The 15,627-nt window shown below is 36.0% G+C and overlaps 1 protein-coding gene across 1 annotated transcript in view; it reads right to left on the reverse strand.

Annotated features, from left to right (window-relative positions):
• Window positions 1-15,627, reverse strand: part of LOC137388383 (uncharacterized) — a 95,040-nt gene that overhangs the window by 33,281 nt on the left and 46,132 nt on the right. The window contains exons 15-20 of the mRNA XM_068074868.1: window positions 15,155-15,294; window positions 11,456-11,617; window positions 8,144-8,338; window positions 6,805-6,978; window positions 4,579-4,716; window positions 1,237-1,289 (exon numbers count right to left, since the gene is read on the reverse strand). Coding sequence (XP_067930969.1) covers window positions 1,237-1,289; window positions 4,579-4,716; window positions 6,805-6,978; window positions 8,144-8,338; window positions 11,456-11,617; window positions 15,155-15,294 — 862 coding nt within the window. The remainder of the gene's footprint in view (window positions 1-1,236; window positions 1,290-4,578; window positions 4,717-6,804; window positions 6,979-8,143; window positions 8,339-11,455; window positions 11,618-15,154; window positions 15,295-15,627) is intronic.

Below are 15,627 nucleotides of genomic sequence, written 5' to 3' on the forward strand. Positions count from 1 at the left end.
CAATGCTGTGTAAGGTATCTGCAAAGAAAGCATTCACAATATTATACTTCTGAGACAGTTTACAAAAAATATGACATCATCGTCAAAAGAAAAAATCTCGGTGAAGACACAAGCTATTTAAGATACAGAGACTGAAACGTAAAACTAGCTAGATTCTATCCTATGACTGGTTAGGAGAACTCTTCTATAAGTATGGATCTCCGCTAAGGTTTAGTTTAAGCCACACTTCGAAAATCTTAACTTCGTTGCTAATTTAGGTTAATTTTAAATTTTCAGAGTAATTCTACTTCCTACAGTATCCTCCCTATGAAACTTCTGACTGTCGATTTAACATAGTTTAAACTTGTAAAATCCATTAAGTTTAAACAGAAAATGCGTACATAATTTAGTGAGTTGCTAAGCCTGGTTCCCAAATACCCCCGCAAGCACCGGTGACAGCACCGCAGGCTATCAGTGGTGAAATGTAAACCTACGCGTCGAGTACCGCCGGTAGTTGCCGGTGGTCAACACAAGAGTTTAGCGTTGTTCAAATTTTGTGAAGCGCCGCAGGCAAAACCTTCCCGAAACGCATTGTACAGGTGAAGGTCAGCATTATCGAAACGGCATGGCGAATGAACATTTTTATGCGATCATTAGCAATGCAGCTTTATGCGAACAAAAGACACGAGCCTAGCGTCGTGAGTGTTTAGCTGCGCAAGATTACCGCCGGGTCTCGCAATCGATATGGGAATGAGGCTTTAGCTGCAGACTTGAATAATTAGCGCTTTAATCATTTGCTTGTTTTTATGATAGTCTCGGTAAAGGTCTAAAGGAATCTATCAAATCTCATAGTGCCCACCGCTTATTACTATGGCAGGCAGTATCGACCTTAAGCTGTCAGGAAATGAAATGTGATGTACATGAGAATTTGCATATATGAAAATTGTACATCTAAATTTATCTATTCAAAAACCCTCCCGTACTTACATGTAGATACCCCAACATACTACACAAAACACATGCTACACATAACTATGGTTTCATTCGTACAACAAGCATGATACCAAACAACCAGGCTTTATTTACACAGGTTTTCAGTTTGAATTTCAGTTGGTAAACTTGGACACTAAGGATGGTTTTACTGTAACTACTCCAATCATAGACCAAATACAAGGTTTAAACAAACTGCAAGTACAGAAAAAAACTTACATTAACGACAGCATAATGCCGGAGTCTTCTGTTCTGAGATTCACTTACATGAATTCTGCTGGAGTCTCTGTCGTTCTTCTGCTGCCTGTCACTGCCAAAATCTAAAATAGATAAATTATCTCAAAGGTATAATTATATATATATATATATATTAATAATATTTTACTTCTATATATAAAAAATAAAACCAGTAGAGCAATCTTCATTGACTCAATGGACTGCTAATGACATATATATATATATATATATATATATATATATATAAAATATATCCTATATATATCGTTATATATATAAATATATCTATATATACACACATGTGAACATAAAATGTTTGCTTAAAAGTTTGTTGTGCTGCTTATACACGCAGTCTAAAAATTATAGCTCCAAAATTTTCAACAAGTTTGGGGTTAAGGTACTGTCACATGAGAAACTTAATGTTACATGTATGTACAATGAAAAGATACAAATATAATTACATGTATATAAAATACTTATATAAAATATTATTAAATTTAAATAAAACACTTATGACGATAATTATTAACACAACTTGAATCAACTGTGGAAATGCGCAAATGCAAAAAAATTATATATTCCACAATAGGGCGCTAAGAAATATCCAGTGCTTGTACTGATGTAATGAGGTCATAAGTTGTAGTCACTGTCATGTGACATCTCCAGTGCTGGATTCCATTCATTGGCTTCGTTTCTGCTAATGCATAAACAGTGGCAGCATTACGGTTGGTATTTTTCAAAGCTACGTTCAGAGCTTTAAATTTAAACACGGCGTCGTACGAGTTACAGAATGTGCTCGATGATTTTGTTTACTGTAAGATAATTTGCTGAAAGGACAACGCAGAGTAGAAGGAATAGAGATGTGCAACACCACAACTTGAACACAATATCAACGCCGATATCAACTAAGGCAACAATAGCAACTAGTGACATCATCGGCACGTACTTTTCTGCAGAGCGTTTTAACCATGACGAAGTTTTGTCTATTTTAATCTTGAAATTTCCTGGCAGTCAGATACCTCAAGCACTTCGCCATGAAAGAGCTGTATATATTTGTATAAAATCTACTTTCAAATACTAAGATATACATCCGAGGGCTGTCTAAGCTTTCAAAGTGGACTCAAAGTTTAACAATTTTAATAATTAAATAATTTTTTGCAAAATACAGATACATTCCAACCATTAAACCATTACCCATCTTCTACCTATACAGTGGTGACATTTTTTGTTGACAAAATTGTTGACTCTGGTGGAACTCGAACCCACAACCTCCGAATAACATCTAACCATTAGAAGTCCGACGCACTATCCAATGCACCACAGAGCCAGATATAAGCTTATGAAAGATTAAATCTGATTGGAATATACAAATACGGCTTTTTTCTTAGTGGCATTCGGTAGAAAACGGCATTTAGGTGTATCTCAACTATATATACATGTACTAGGACCCCCACAGTCTAGTGTGCCGTGACAGATCGTCAAGTGCGCTGCTAGAGCAATTGGGAATAAGTAGGTGCACAATTATTCTCTAATACTAAAAGGGGTCAATTGGTGCAGGTGTCAGTGTGTTGGTCCACCAAACTGAACGTCACAACTTGGAGTCTCACTAAAATCCATTTTTTACCCTAACCTATAACCCTGGGATCGAAAGTTGGACGAACAGACACCGCTTGTACAATAGTATTTATTTTTGTTTTTACGTTATTTTAGATATAAATTTTTGTTGCAGCGTAGACCTTAACTGTCTAGAAAAAAGTGAAAAAATTGATATAAATTAATGTCGAAGGTGTGCACTCTCCTTGACTTAGGGTAAATTTACCATATTCATGAGTCCTCAACCGAATGAAAGTGATAAGAAAAAGAGAAAAGCTATCGATACAAACCAATAATACCAGGTACTGACTGCACAGTCGCTAAACTAAAGTTAGGTTTAGTTTTATTTCTATTTGTTATAATAACGTCTACGCATCTGTTGTACCACAATGCATCCGATGTACACTTTTTAGTTACTTTCCCTTACTGAACAACCAACAGGTTAAGGCTTATTAAAATGCCAGCTAGGATATAGATATATAACTCCCTGACTTTCTCTCCTTCGCTAACAGATAAATCTTTTTAGACCAACCTACAGACAAGACCCTAGCTAATGCTACTATAGATCTGCTATAGCTACAAACTCAACAATCGAATAACTATATGTCTTACTTTGATGTCAATGCATAGAGTATATTTCTGATAAACCATTTCATCTAGTAAATAACTCTATTGCTCTCATATCTAACTAGTAAATCGGGTCATGATTACAGAAACCATGGTTTCTATAGTCATGGCGGGATTGTCGTCGTCGACAATCGTTAGTTGAGATTGTAAGATTTGGAGTTATCTACATTAGCAGAAGGAGAAAATTCTCACAGTCATTTTGCAAAAAAAATTTTGATTCTAGTTTAATTACAGCAGATTTTATGGTAAATAAACTGAATGCATGTTTACCATTACTGCGAAAACATAGTTCTGAAAAAACTGGTGTTAAAATTTAAGACACGAAAACCAATGCACAATTTTGTTTACATCTCAAAACGCCATAGCAACCAATATCAAGAAGTTGTGATATTTATCTAGATTTCTGTATATATCCAAAAAATTATGCTGAATTTAAAAATCTAAACAGATTTTAGCTGGTTGCCATAGAAATAGCTGTATATTTATAAGAAAATGTATTACTTAATTTCTGCAGATATTAAAAACGGCTTGGCAGTAGCGCGATATCGGGCACAACCAAATCATCAACAAAATATTTAGAAAAATAACAACAGTAACAAATTGCACACCATCGGTCACTATATGCTTTGATCTTGGAAATTCGAATAATTATTCTTATAATTAAATCTTATAAAATCGAATAATTGTTCTTATAATTAAATACTGTTTTAATCTTGTAAGAATCGTTAGGAAAATATCATCGTAATTCCCTTTACTTTCACTGCTTTTGGCATCACTTGGAATACCAAAGTACTCATTATAAGTGTCCAAAATGTCAGAGTTATCTTTAAAATCGGCAAAAAAGAAACGATTATATTTATCGAACGCCATTTTCTAGTACTTCCTGTTTAGCATAGCAACGGTTTTAAGGCTTTTTTTCGTGAGTTAAAGACTTCTATTGGCTAAACTGATTTCAGATTCAGAAAGATCACTCTTTGATTGGTCGATATGCACGTGTTACAAAAATCGTTACCAATATTATAAAATCAGTTGGTGCAACTTCAAAGTCAGATAACTAAACTTTGTGATTTGTGACTTAACCATGGTTTTTGTGACCGCGACACAATTAGCTAGTCTGTCTAGAGGAGAAAGATAACTTAATCATCGACTCACTCTGCGCTGCTTCTACAAGAAGTTGTGCTGATGACTTTGACTCCCCGGCACCGTTTTTAGCCAAAACTGTAAACTCTGCATCATGATCTGGAGTCACACCAGTGATGGTCAGCGAATAGTCTCTGTTGCCGTACTTTTCTATAATTATACGTTCACATCTTTACATTATATTGATATGCGCTGCAGTATTCATGCATCCAAGACTGGGTAGGGTGATTCCACTGAGGCTTAAAAATGAACTTCCACAGAATTTTTGTCGATTTTGTCAAAAAGTATCAATATTTTTCTATCATTTGCAATTGTTTTTGGTGTTTGAGGTGATCTGATTGCCAGGAAGTTTCAAGGATGAAGCCGCTAAAACATGGCAGTTAAAACGGTCAGATCAATCAAAACTGCGATTACGACATCTATAATTGCGAAGAGACTGGGTTTAAACTGAGCTCAAAAGGGGCAGCGGCGTAAAGATTGGCATCATAAACATACCGCATGTTAGACTGTTTGGATTGGTCAAATCTTTTGACCAATGACAGCCTTGACCACATTACTGTAAGCATGGTTACATTAAATTTGACCAATGACAGCCTTGACCACATTACTGTAAGCATGGTTACATTAAATTTGCAAAATGAAAATAGAAGTTAAAGATCAACTTGCAAAAATTTTTTTAGGGATTTTTATCAGAAAGTATTAGTATATTTTTATCATTTGTCTTTGTTTTTTATGTCTACATTATCTGATTACCAGAATATGTTCAGATTAAAATTAACAAAACTTCATCGCTGTTAAAATACCTAGACCAAGTGAAAGAGCGTTTATTACATTTATAGTTGCAAAGGGACTGACAGAATAGAGATACATAACTCTTCTACTTGAATGCAATAGCTGATATAAGCTGTTGCAATGATAACAACTAGTGATGTCATTTCACGCGTATTTTTCATCTGAGCATTTTAATCGTTTTAATCTGATCATTAATTAATCGTTTTAGCAAATCTAATCTTGAAACATGCTGGCAATCAGATCACCTCAAACATAAAAAACAATCAGAAAAGATAGAAAAATACCGATACTTCTCGATGAAATTTACTAAAGATTTTGTGCAAGTTTATCTTTTAAGAGCTAAAATGAAGATAATGTGAAAAGTTTTGACGGCACAATTCAAACAATATCCTTAGAGTGAGATCCCTCTTAGCAAATCATGTTCAGTTTTTGAGAAACACTAAAAAAATTTCAGTCTGTTTCAACAAAGCTACTATATCAGCCTGAAGAGAAAAGATAATATGAGACATGAAGGTATCATGCTACTAACTTCTACTAGTCAATGAGACCAGGGTTGAAGCCAATAGGACGGCCAGAACTACTAGCAGTGTTAGCTACTAACTTCATAACAACACCATAACTCAATAACCATGAATCTCATGACAAACAAGCTATATCTTACGATTGAGTAAAAAATCTGAATTTTGACTACCAGAGATATAAAAAAAAATTTCTTATAAGAACAATTTTGAAGAATCGATAGCCAATAGTAAAAAGTGAGTAATATAAATAATACTTTGGACAACTGGAACAAAGCTCTCCCTGTGATATTAAATGTGTTTTTTCCTGCTTGAAATGAGCATGACACAATGATTGACAATGTGTAAATAACGGGAAGAAACAGTGTGGTTTGTTTACTCTGATGTTACCTCTTCATATGCTACTGACAATCACAAATTAAGACAAGTAACTTTGAATGCAGTATAAGAATAGAATAAAACAAACCAGGGGCAGAAAGGAGATGGCAGAACAAGGATGAATGCTAATGGATGAATAATCTAACCGTGACATGCTAATTTCTTCTTACAATGAAAGCTAGACTGGCTAGAGAAATGACCTTTTGGGGACCTTTAAAACTATAATAACTATACAGTGTTGGCGTTTAAAACAATCTCTGAGTAAAAGTAATGAATAAAAACATTGAAAACCCTTTCCTTGTAATCAGTCGTACATGTTCAAGGAGAAATAATTTTTAACGAGAAACACTAGCGCTTTTGTTCCCAGTTCAGCTAGTACAACCCTGTGATAGTATTAGGTACCAATGTGATAAGCTAACATTCGAAAACGCTTTTTCCCTGCGTATCACAGCCTTGTGACACAGTCTACAGATACATAGTACAGTACAGCAGTTGTACAGATACAATGGCTGCCAGGAATATGAGCTGACATTCAAAAATGTAGTTTTACCTATTTTATATTGCTGCGAGGAGTCCAGTCTCTCGCCATCTTTATACCAGGAGACTCTAGGCAAAGGATATGCTCTGACTTTACATCTGAACTTCACCACTTCCCCTTCAGTGGCTTCTATATCACTCAGCTCTTTTAGAAATAATGGTGCTTTCTGATCGGTGTCAGCAGACTCTAGAAACAGATCAAGTGTAATCGCCAGATAGAGAATATATACGAATGTAATTTGAAAAAAAACACAAAAAATAATGCTTAAACTTTGAAGAGAAACAAAATAATAAACTATGATTAATATTAAATAATCATAATTTATCATTAATATGGCTATGAAGATTCGTCAAATGTGGCTTTCTTTGACACGCGGAAACAAGCAAAGCTTTTCCTGAGACATTTATTCTTTGAAGGATGAGCTCTCTGAAGGATTCAAGTCAATAAACGGAAATGATTTTTAATCGCAGTGAGTGATCAATTGAGTGTTGAGAGGACTGTCTTGTAATACGAATTGTGACCATTCAACTCAGCTTGCTGTAACAAAAAACTAACAAACGCACTTCTAACTTAAAACTAATAATTTACAAACTGGTCATCATAAAAACTCAAAAATATTTAACTTTATGATAGTTGTTAACCTTATAAATCCATAGCAGAAACAACCAGAGTAGGTTGGCTATCATGTGACATCGCAACATCTATACATATAAAACTCGAAGTCTGTCGTTCGACCTTTCCAGCTATAACTATTAAAATCTAGGGATGATAGATCTGTGTCGTGCTGGATCTCGGAACCTCCCGTTCAACAGGCAATAAACTAACCAATGAAGCTAAGCGAGATGCAATGGATCCATTGGACGTTATGAGTTATTATCTAGGTTAAAATACGCCTACCACTCTGCGTTACGCAATGTCACCAAAGCTTGCTCTCATGGCTCTCGTTAGTAAGTTCAGCTATACAGATAGTGGCATACTCAAGTTAGCCATTGGCAATGTGCCAGGCTAATGGCGAGTGGCGAGCAACTACACTACCTGCCACTGTTTATAAGTTGTTTTTTAATACCCAGGCACTCAGGTAGCTATCTACTAAATCTATGAATTCTGACTATTTATGGTTTTCTCCAACTGATTGAAACATGTAAGCAACCTTTTTTATAAAGACTCTAACAAAGTATATCTTTCAGCACGAAAAATAAGTGAACAATCAATCAAACTTTAGTTCTTAGCTTGTAAAACCAAACAAAACCTTCTGGCGAGAAAATCAATAATTTGGCAAAGGCCGCATGAATCAACTGATTATTAGTGAGGGGTGTTTCAAAAAGCTACCAAAACCTAATAATCAACTTACCGTCGACTGTGAGACCGAAGAGCCAATAAGAGCTGGTGGCTTCTCCTCTAGCTACACACGTGTATTGACCCTCATCTTCTCCAGAAACATAAAATACCTCCAAATGGTGGTTGTTGCCATCTGAAGACAACTCATACTTCTCATTGGTTTCAATAGAATCTGCATCATCTTCGCCTTCTTTGAACCAGTAAACATCTGCAGAAAGCATTGCACAAATTACTTAACATTGGATGACAAGGCATGGATTGAATTCGGGTTGCAAATAAGATTTGAAATTGAGTGAAACCTACAAAGCCTAGACGTAGATACAAAATGATATGAGCTTAAAGGTTGACTTGCAACAAAATTCACATTACAGTTATTTGGTATCAAAAGGTTCACCATGACTTACTCTGCTGCGTTGTAGGTGCAAAATATGTGGAAATGTGATTACAAGCTCTCAAAAGTTCAAAAACGAACAGTTGATCGTAGCCATCATGAAACCGCCGTAGATAGGAATCAGTTTATTTCTCTGACGTAGTCATTACATTTGGTTATTGTTTTGTCATGTGTTGTTCTTACGTAAATTGAAAGGCCAATAAAAGGCTCAATACCGAAGACCCCGTATCAAATATAGATGCTCGCTACTTTACAGTTTTGTTTCGGCTTGGTCTAATCGTCTAGTCGTAATCGGATCATGTGACCCATACTTCGCAAATAATTTCTGCAGCACTTTTCGATTATCACAGGTGACCAACAGGCTCGTCATGTTTATCAGACAATGATATGTACTCCTTTGAGCTAAGGTTAAAAAATTATCCAAATTTTTACAGTGGGTTATAAGATATCAGTGCTGAAAGTGACAGCATTACAATGACGATAAAATAGACGCGTAAGAACAATAGACATGGTTTTATTGAATGCGTGAAGTATATTTGTGAAAATATTTCGGCGAATGAGGCTGCGTGAAAGCGTAAACAGAAGCCATCTTATACAACTACGTCCCATTTGAGCCATTTTGGAAAGAGAATTTAATCTATGGCGATTTTGTGATTAACTGTTCGTTTTTGAGCTTTTAAGAGCTTGTAATCAAATTTCCACATATTTTGCAGTTACAACACAGCAGAGTAAGTCATGTTGAATCTTTTGATATCAAATAACTGTAATGTGAATTTTGTTGCAAGTCAACCTTTAACAGGGATTTTGCAATGCTACAAACGCTGAACATGACTTGCAAAATTGAAGCTAAACAGGGAATTTGATGGATACAAGAGCTTAGGTGGCTACTACACAGGCATGACCACACACTACGCTTCCATGATGCCACTAATCCACACGTTTGATTCATTCGCAATAAGGAAACAACAAAAATCTCACAGGCGAGTTTTGCTACTCGTAAATTTTCACCGAATGTTTCATGTTGGAGAAAGATGAAAACGGCTCTTGTGAATGATGGGAATGCAAATGCTGCGCCAGCTACTCCATTTTAAACATTTTCCACAGTTAAGTTGCTCTTATTTTGATTGGGGCCGAATGCAACATTATGACCTCTAGCGTAAAAATCCTATAATTTTTTAACGAAGTGCTCGCATTAATCCACAACACGCGAATGTCTATTGAAACACTTAGGCTATCGCACGGCAACTCAATGGGTACACAACTCCAAATCTTCATCATGGTAACATAATGATCAATGTTAAGTGATTTTACTGAGGACAGTAGTTGTAGCAGTGTAACCAAAATGCAAAGACGACGGGTGTTTATGATTATATTTAATTGAAAAAGTCTCCAAAAGTGAGTCTTTATCTCAAACCATACTAAGCAGCATCCCTTCATTGACCTAAACACATCAAGATGGCCTCTTTCCCTAAATTGAATCTCACTTCAATAAAGTACTTAACCAGAGATATTTGTGACACGTTAACCTAGAAAAAACCTTTGACAGCTTTGTGGCAGCATCTGTAGTTATCTAACCTCAGCTCTGAGCATAAAACTATCCATGCAGATAGGCAAACACTCTGTGACCAGCGCTACTAAAAATCAAATAAAAAGATCCATCCTAACTTAGTTTTATCAAACTTGTGATGTACAGAAATGCTCCGGTGTTTAGGCAAACACAAAATCAACTTTCAGACCTCTATGACAGAACTGCAGAATGACATAAACTTGCTGATAAGTCAACAAAAAGGTCGAAACACAGGTACGCATCATATTTCTAGAATGAGCGATATGGACTACAACAGTGACAGTAAATCTTTATTCATGCCAACTTGTTTGCAGGTTCTCTTTCTAGATAATAGATTATCACTTCTTAGAGACGGTGGAACATGATTTCAATGTCTATGACAGGAAACCGTACCCAGTAAAACCGCATCAGCAATATTATCAGTTTTTATTTTTCGGTTGTTACAGAGAATGTGGTGACTCGTATACTGCATTCTTGAACGGAACAATTATTAAAATGTTGGTCCAGGAAAGCGCTCTAATAGTTTTGGTGAACTATGGCGTATCTCCTTTTTTGTTTTTCTTTAACGATGGTATAAATTAAAGCTGAGCGATATATCGACATGTCGAATTATGTTGATGTTAATGCCATATCGACATGGCCATGTAATGCTAAGCTTATATCGATATAAGGCATAATATTTTTGGCCAATTTATGTATATTGTTAATAAACTATTTATAATTAGATAATAAATACTGACCACAGTTTATGCGATGTATTGCTTGTGGTCTCAAAATTAATTAGATGCACAGCCAAAAATGCTATTGCCACTAAACAAAGTTTTTGGTTGAGGTTGAAGGGAGCAATGGAACTGGGGCTTTATAATGCAATACTAGAAATCAGCGACGACTGTTCCTCGCGAAAAATCTATCGTAACGCTAGAAAGTTGTAGTTGGATTTTCAGCTTGTTGTAGTCATTTGTGTTTAGTTGTAGTTCATTTTTTTTTAGTTTGGAGTAGATTTTTTCCATTTCAAAATAGTTGTTTTCTAACATTTGGTTTCATTACAATACAGTCTTCATCTATGTCGAGGCAAAACTTAACATCATTCATTAGTCATTAAAAATGCAAATATCGTATCGATATCGTCGATATTTATTGCATACCGTACCATATCAAAATGCAGAAAACTCATATCGCACAGCTATAGTAAGAATAAAAGAAAATACAACTCCCAATTTCTTTTGTCATCACTATGAAGACAATGCATAGTAGTTTTGTCATATATATACATATAAACATATATATATATATATAGAGCTACATCTGCAAACAGTAGGCACTTCACCAGACATTTCCGCAATATTACAAATGTGTCTAAAGCTCACAGATAGGTCCAGTGCCAGAGACAGTGCAAGTGAACTTGGCCACATCTCCTTGTTTAATTTTCTGAGATTTAGGTCGTGTAGTGAAAGAAAGCGCGTCGCTATCCTCTCCCGTCTCGGAATACTCGCTAGACTTTCTTCTTTGTTTAGGGGAAACTGTTTCAACTGCAAATAAGATATAGATCTCATTACATTAGACGAGTAGGGCCTTGAGTTGCATTCTGTTCTATTCACCAGGACAAAAGGATAGCTAGTATGTCAGAAGTTAGTGACAACCTTTCCTAGTTCTCCCTATGCATGAGCGTAATGCAATTATAGAGGTAGGCTTATAAACTCAAACAACCGTAACATAAATCTACATAAGCAAATATGCAAAAATCAGCTGCATTATTAAAACCGCAGCTGCCCCAGATACACAGATACATAGAATCATCAAAACCTAGATAACTGTTTTTAACCCTTTGAACCCTGGCCGTTCTTGTCAATGCATGTCAGTAACCCTGGGCAACTTGCCAGCAATCCAAAGTTTTTTAAACTTTTATATAAGTACAGAGCATTTATAAGTCTTTGATATTTTTATCACGGGTGTTTGCATTAGATAATTACTATAGGTTTGTTTCTCTACCCATCTATACGACATTTTCGCCTTACGATGCCAACACCAAACCAAATTAATGCCGTATGGTGGGATCCACTGTAATTCAGACATTCGAACAACTCAGACATTTCGAAGATCTACAAGAGCTGGCAATCTTTACAATAATAACAGTCGTGTTAGTCCATCAGTCTGAAGCTATGGTTGACGATTGGTAAAAGAAGATTGTCCATCTATCTGTAGCCAGACTGATAAAAAAGATCGTCGAAGATGCGAACTCACCACTTCCAGCATGGTAGTCATGTACCCTAACCATTGCACCACACATATCTCTGTACGTATACAAGTATTTATTAACCTTTTCACTGCCAAGTGCATCCCGCTAAGAATTGTCCAGCATACCAGGCCCGTCAGTTAGTAATTTTATTGTTTGACATGATTACGAGAAGGCTGATCTAGTTTACCCCCAACTGGAGATCTCTAAATGAATATGCATTGGAAAACTGAGAAATATCTTTACAAGTGGCTATTTATTGCTTGCAAAGTAACTCACAAAGACCTTATAGACTGCGTTGAAAAATTTGGCGCTTTCAATTTTTTCTTTTAATATTTTTATTTTGAAAGCATGTTTTTTAATTTTCTAATGATATTTAACAATTTTGTAGAAAACCCATTGCACTCAATGATATGTTTGCTTCAGGTTGTAGTAAAAAACTGGGTTATTATGTCCAGTAAAAGATGAGTTATTAGCATCAATCCACTGAAAGCTGAGTTCAGATAACAGCAAAGATACTTTCAAAAATAATTTTCAAATATGCTATAAATCTGAAATTTAAGAAGCTACACAACAATAACCCATCAAATACTACAATTATATATTTAAAAACAAGTGACATAACATACAATATTTATAACACATGCACAAACGAAGATTTTTTAAAGAAAAAATCTCTGTATCGTTTGCTCGACTAACTGCATACTGATTGTTGCCTCTGTTTGGACCTATTCTATCTCCTTCTAGCTGTTCAATAACTTCCAGTGTGACTTCTGACTTCAACTCTTTGACTGCACCATTAAACTAATCGATATCAGCGTTCAAACCATTTTTTAGCATAGCAAAACTTTTACACATTATAATTTACAGTACAAATTCGTCACATAAATAAAGTGAAACTTCTAACCGCGTGTCCAGCTTGTCCACCCGTGCAAAGCACAAACTTTAGCCTCCAAATAGTAGTACAAATTCTGTAGTAACTCAAACTGAAAACTAGCTATCATAATGCAAATTTACAAACAAACCAGAGGATTTTAAAAAAGGTCTATGGAAGACTGAATCCAACGGGTTTGGTATGTCGCAACAAGTCCCTTTCTCCGATATAGTCAGTTTCAGTACGGAAAAGGTTAAACTTGATAATCTCTCACAGCACACTAGACTGGCAGGGTGCTAGTAGTAATAACAGTTGAGAGACAAATACTTTTGAATTTCGGCAGAATGGCAACTAACTAGATAAAGTGAATAACCAAGAAGGAACTTAAGTCAGAGCATCTCATCGACTCTCGAACAATTCAACTTTGACCCTTGCTTGATAAACAGTTGCTTCTATGTCTTTTTAGCCAACTTAAACCTAATCAGCCCAGGTCCTTGAGATGGGTACGGCTTATGGCTTTATGATAGACACAGGAGAGAATAGGTAGAGTCATTTCTGCTTGGATCTTATTATAAATACCAGTACCCTGGTGGCCTGTTGTGCAGTGAGAGATCATCATGTACGCCAATAAAGCAAAGAGAATAGGTATGTTCACAATGATTCTACCATCGTTGGAGGTGAATGATTGGTGAAGGTGGAAGCATACTGGGTGGCAGAGCTAAATGTTGTAGGTTCGAATCCTTTACGACGCAGTACTTTTTTCCAACCCCCAACTATGGCTTTGGACAGATGGACGAACACAGCTCTTATTATAGTAAAGGCTAGCTGAATGCCAGCGAGGCTAGCTGAATGCCGACGAGGCTAGATGAATACCCGGTGTTGCAGGGTTAAGAAAACAACTACCCAATAAATTTGAGTAACTAATCCGTTAGGCTAGCCTAAATCTTTATTATAATAAGTCATGAAGTCAGCTTGACGTTAGGCGTAACATCAAGCTGGCCAATAGTAGCCTATTTTTGCAAGCGCTGCATAAGTATGTGTCTTATTATGCCATCGCATGGCAATGACAAAATAGCGCATTGGGTTGGCTCACCTGTCTGTAAACCTGGAAGTTCTGATTTAAAGGTTGACTTGCAACAAAATTCACATTAAAGTTATTTGATATGAAAAGATTCACCATTTCTTACTCTGTTGTGTTGTAGGTACAAAATATGTGGGAATGTGATAACAAGCTCTTCAAAGCTAAAAAAACGAACAGTTAATCGCAGCCATGCGAGACCTTTAAATGAAGGTTCAGAGTTCAAATCCAGTGCGAAGTAGATTTTTCATTCCTAAAACTTTATCGCTATAACTGGACAGAGGAACGACAGACAGACAAACACCGAGATGTATTTATAGAGATTGCTGTGTCAGCTTCACCACTGAAGCCGATTTTAAATCTATTGTTGGGTTGACTCAACACCGGCCTAGGCGACTCACAATCTTCCAAAATGTTACAGTAGTTTGTGGTCAATTTTCCAAAAATTTTGAAAGTGCGATTATGTCGTCCGCAGTTGCAAAGAGACCGACAGAACACTTCAAGTTAAACGCAATATCCAATATGAACTATAGCAACGATAACAGCTGGCGGCGCCAAACTTAGGGTTATAATCGCGATCAAGTTCTGTAAATTTTAATTTTGAAACATCCTGGCAGTCAGATCATCTCAAACATCAAAAACAATTGCAAATGATACCCAGAAAATTACTGATACTTTCTAATAAAGCCTACTAAAATTTTGTATAAGTTTATTTTTAACATATGCCCCTTTCTAAACAATTGCTGACATACTTTCCTCATCAACTTCACTCAATGTTCTTTAGCAGCCCTAAGACCAAATTACAAATAACTCATTAGACTGCTACACACTACATGAAGCTGCTGCCTCTACATAACCGTCTGAAAACTGTGTATGCTTACTTTTTTCCTCGTAGCTCGTCGATCTTTCCTTCCTCATTATGTCTGCCATGCTGACCGAGTCAGCAGACGCATTGAGCAGATCCCTGCAGATGGGGGTCACTGTAAGGTCTGAGTCGCTGTCTGAAAAGCTTTCATCACTTCTACAACATTCCAGACGTTCTTATCAAAACTAACATTTCTCAACAGTGTTTTGGCATCGGCTTTCTAGTTTCCAGTTTATAAATAGTTCACTCTGACTCTATTCTAGCCGTGTAAACAAGGTAACCAACAGAGAAATGAGTAGCCGGTCCATCAAGCGGCTAAACAGAACAACTTTTACAATACGAATTTCTTTGGTTCTAGAGCATTGAGAATCATGACAAAAAATAAAATGATGAGTTATCATCTCTTGCTCTAACGATAGCTGAACAAATTTTTTTTTTGCATCCTTAAAACTTACTGAATGATTGTCAAAATGAATATTCTATTGACAA

This window comes from Watersipora subatra, chromosome 2, assembly GCF_963576615.1.
Source record: "Watersipora subatra chromosome 2, tzWatSuba1.1, whole genome shotgun sequence".
Classification (NCBI taxonomy): Eukaryota; Metazoa; Bryozoa; class Gymnolaemata; order Cheilostomatida; family Watersiporidae; genus Watersipora; species Watersipora subatra.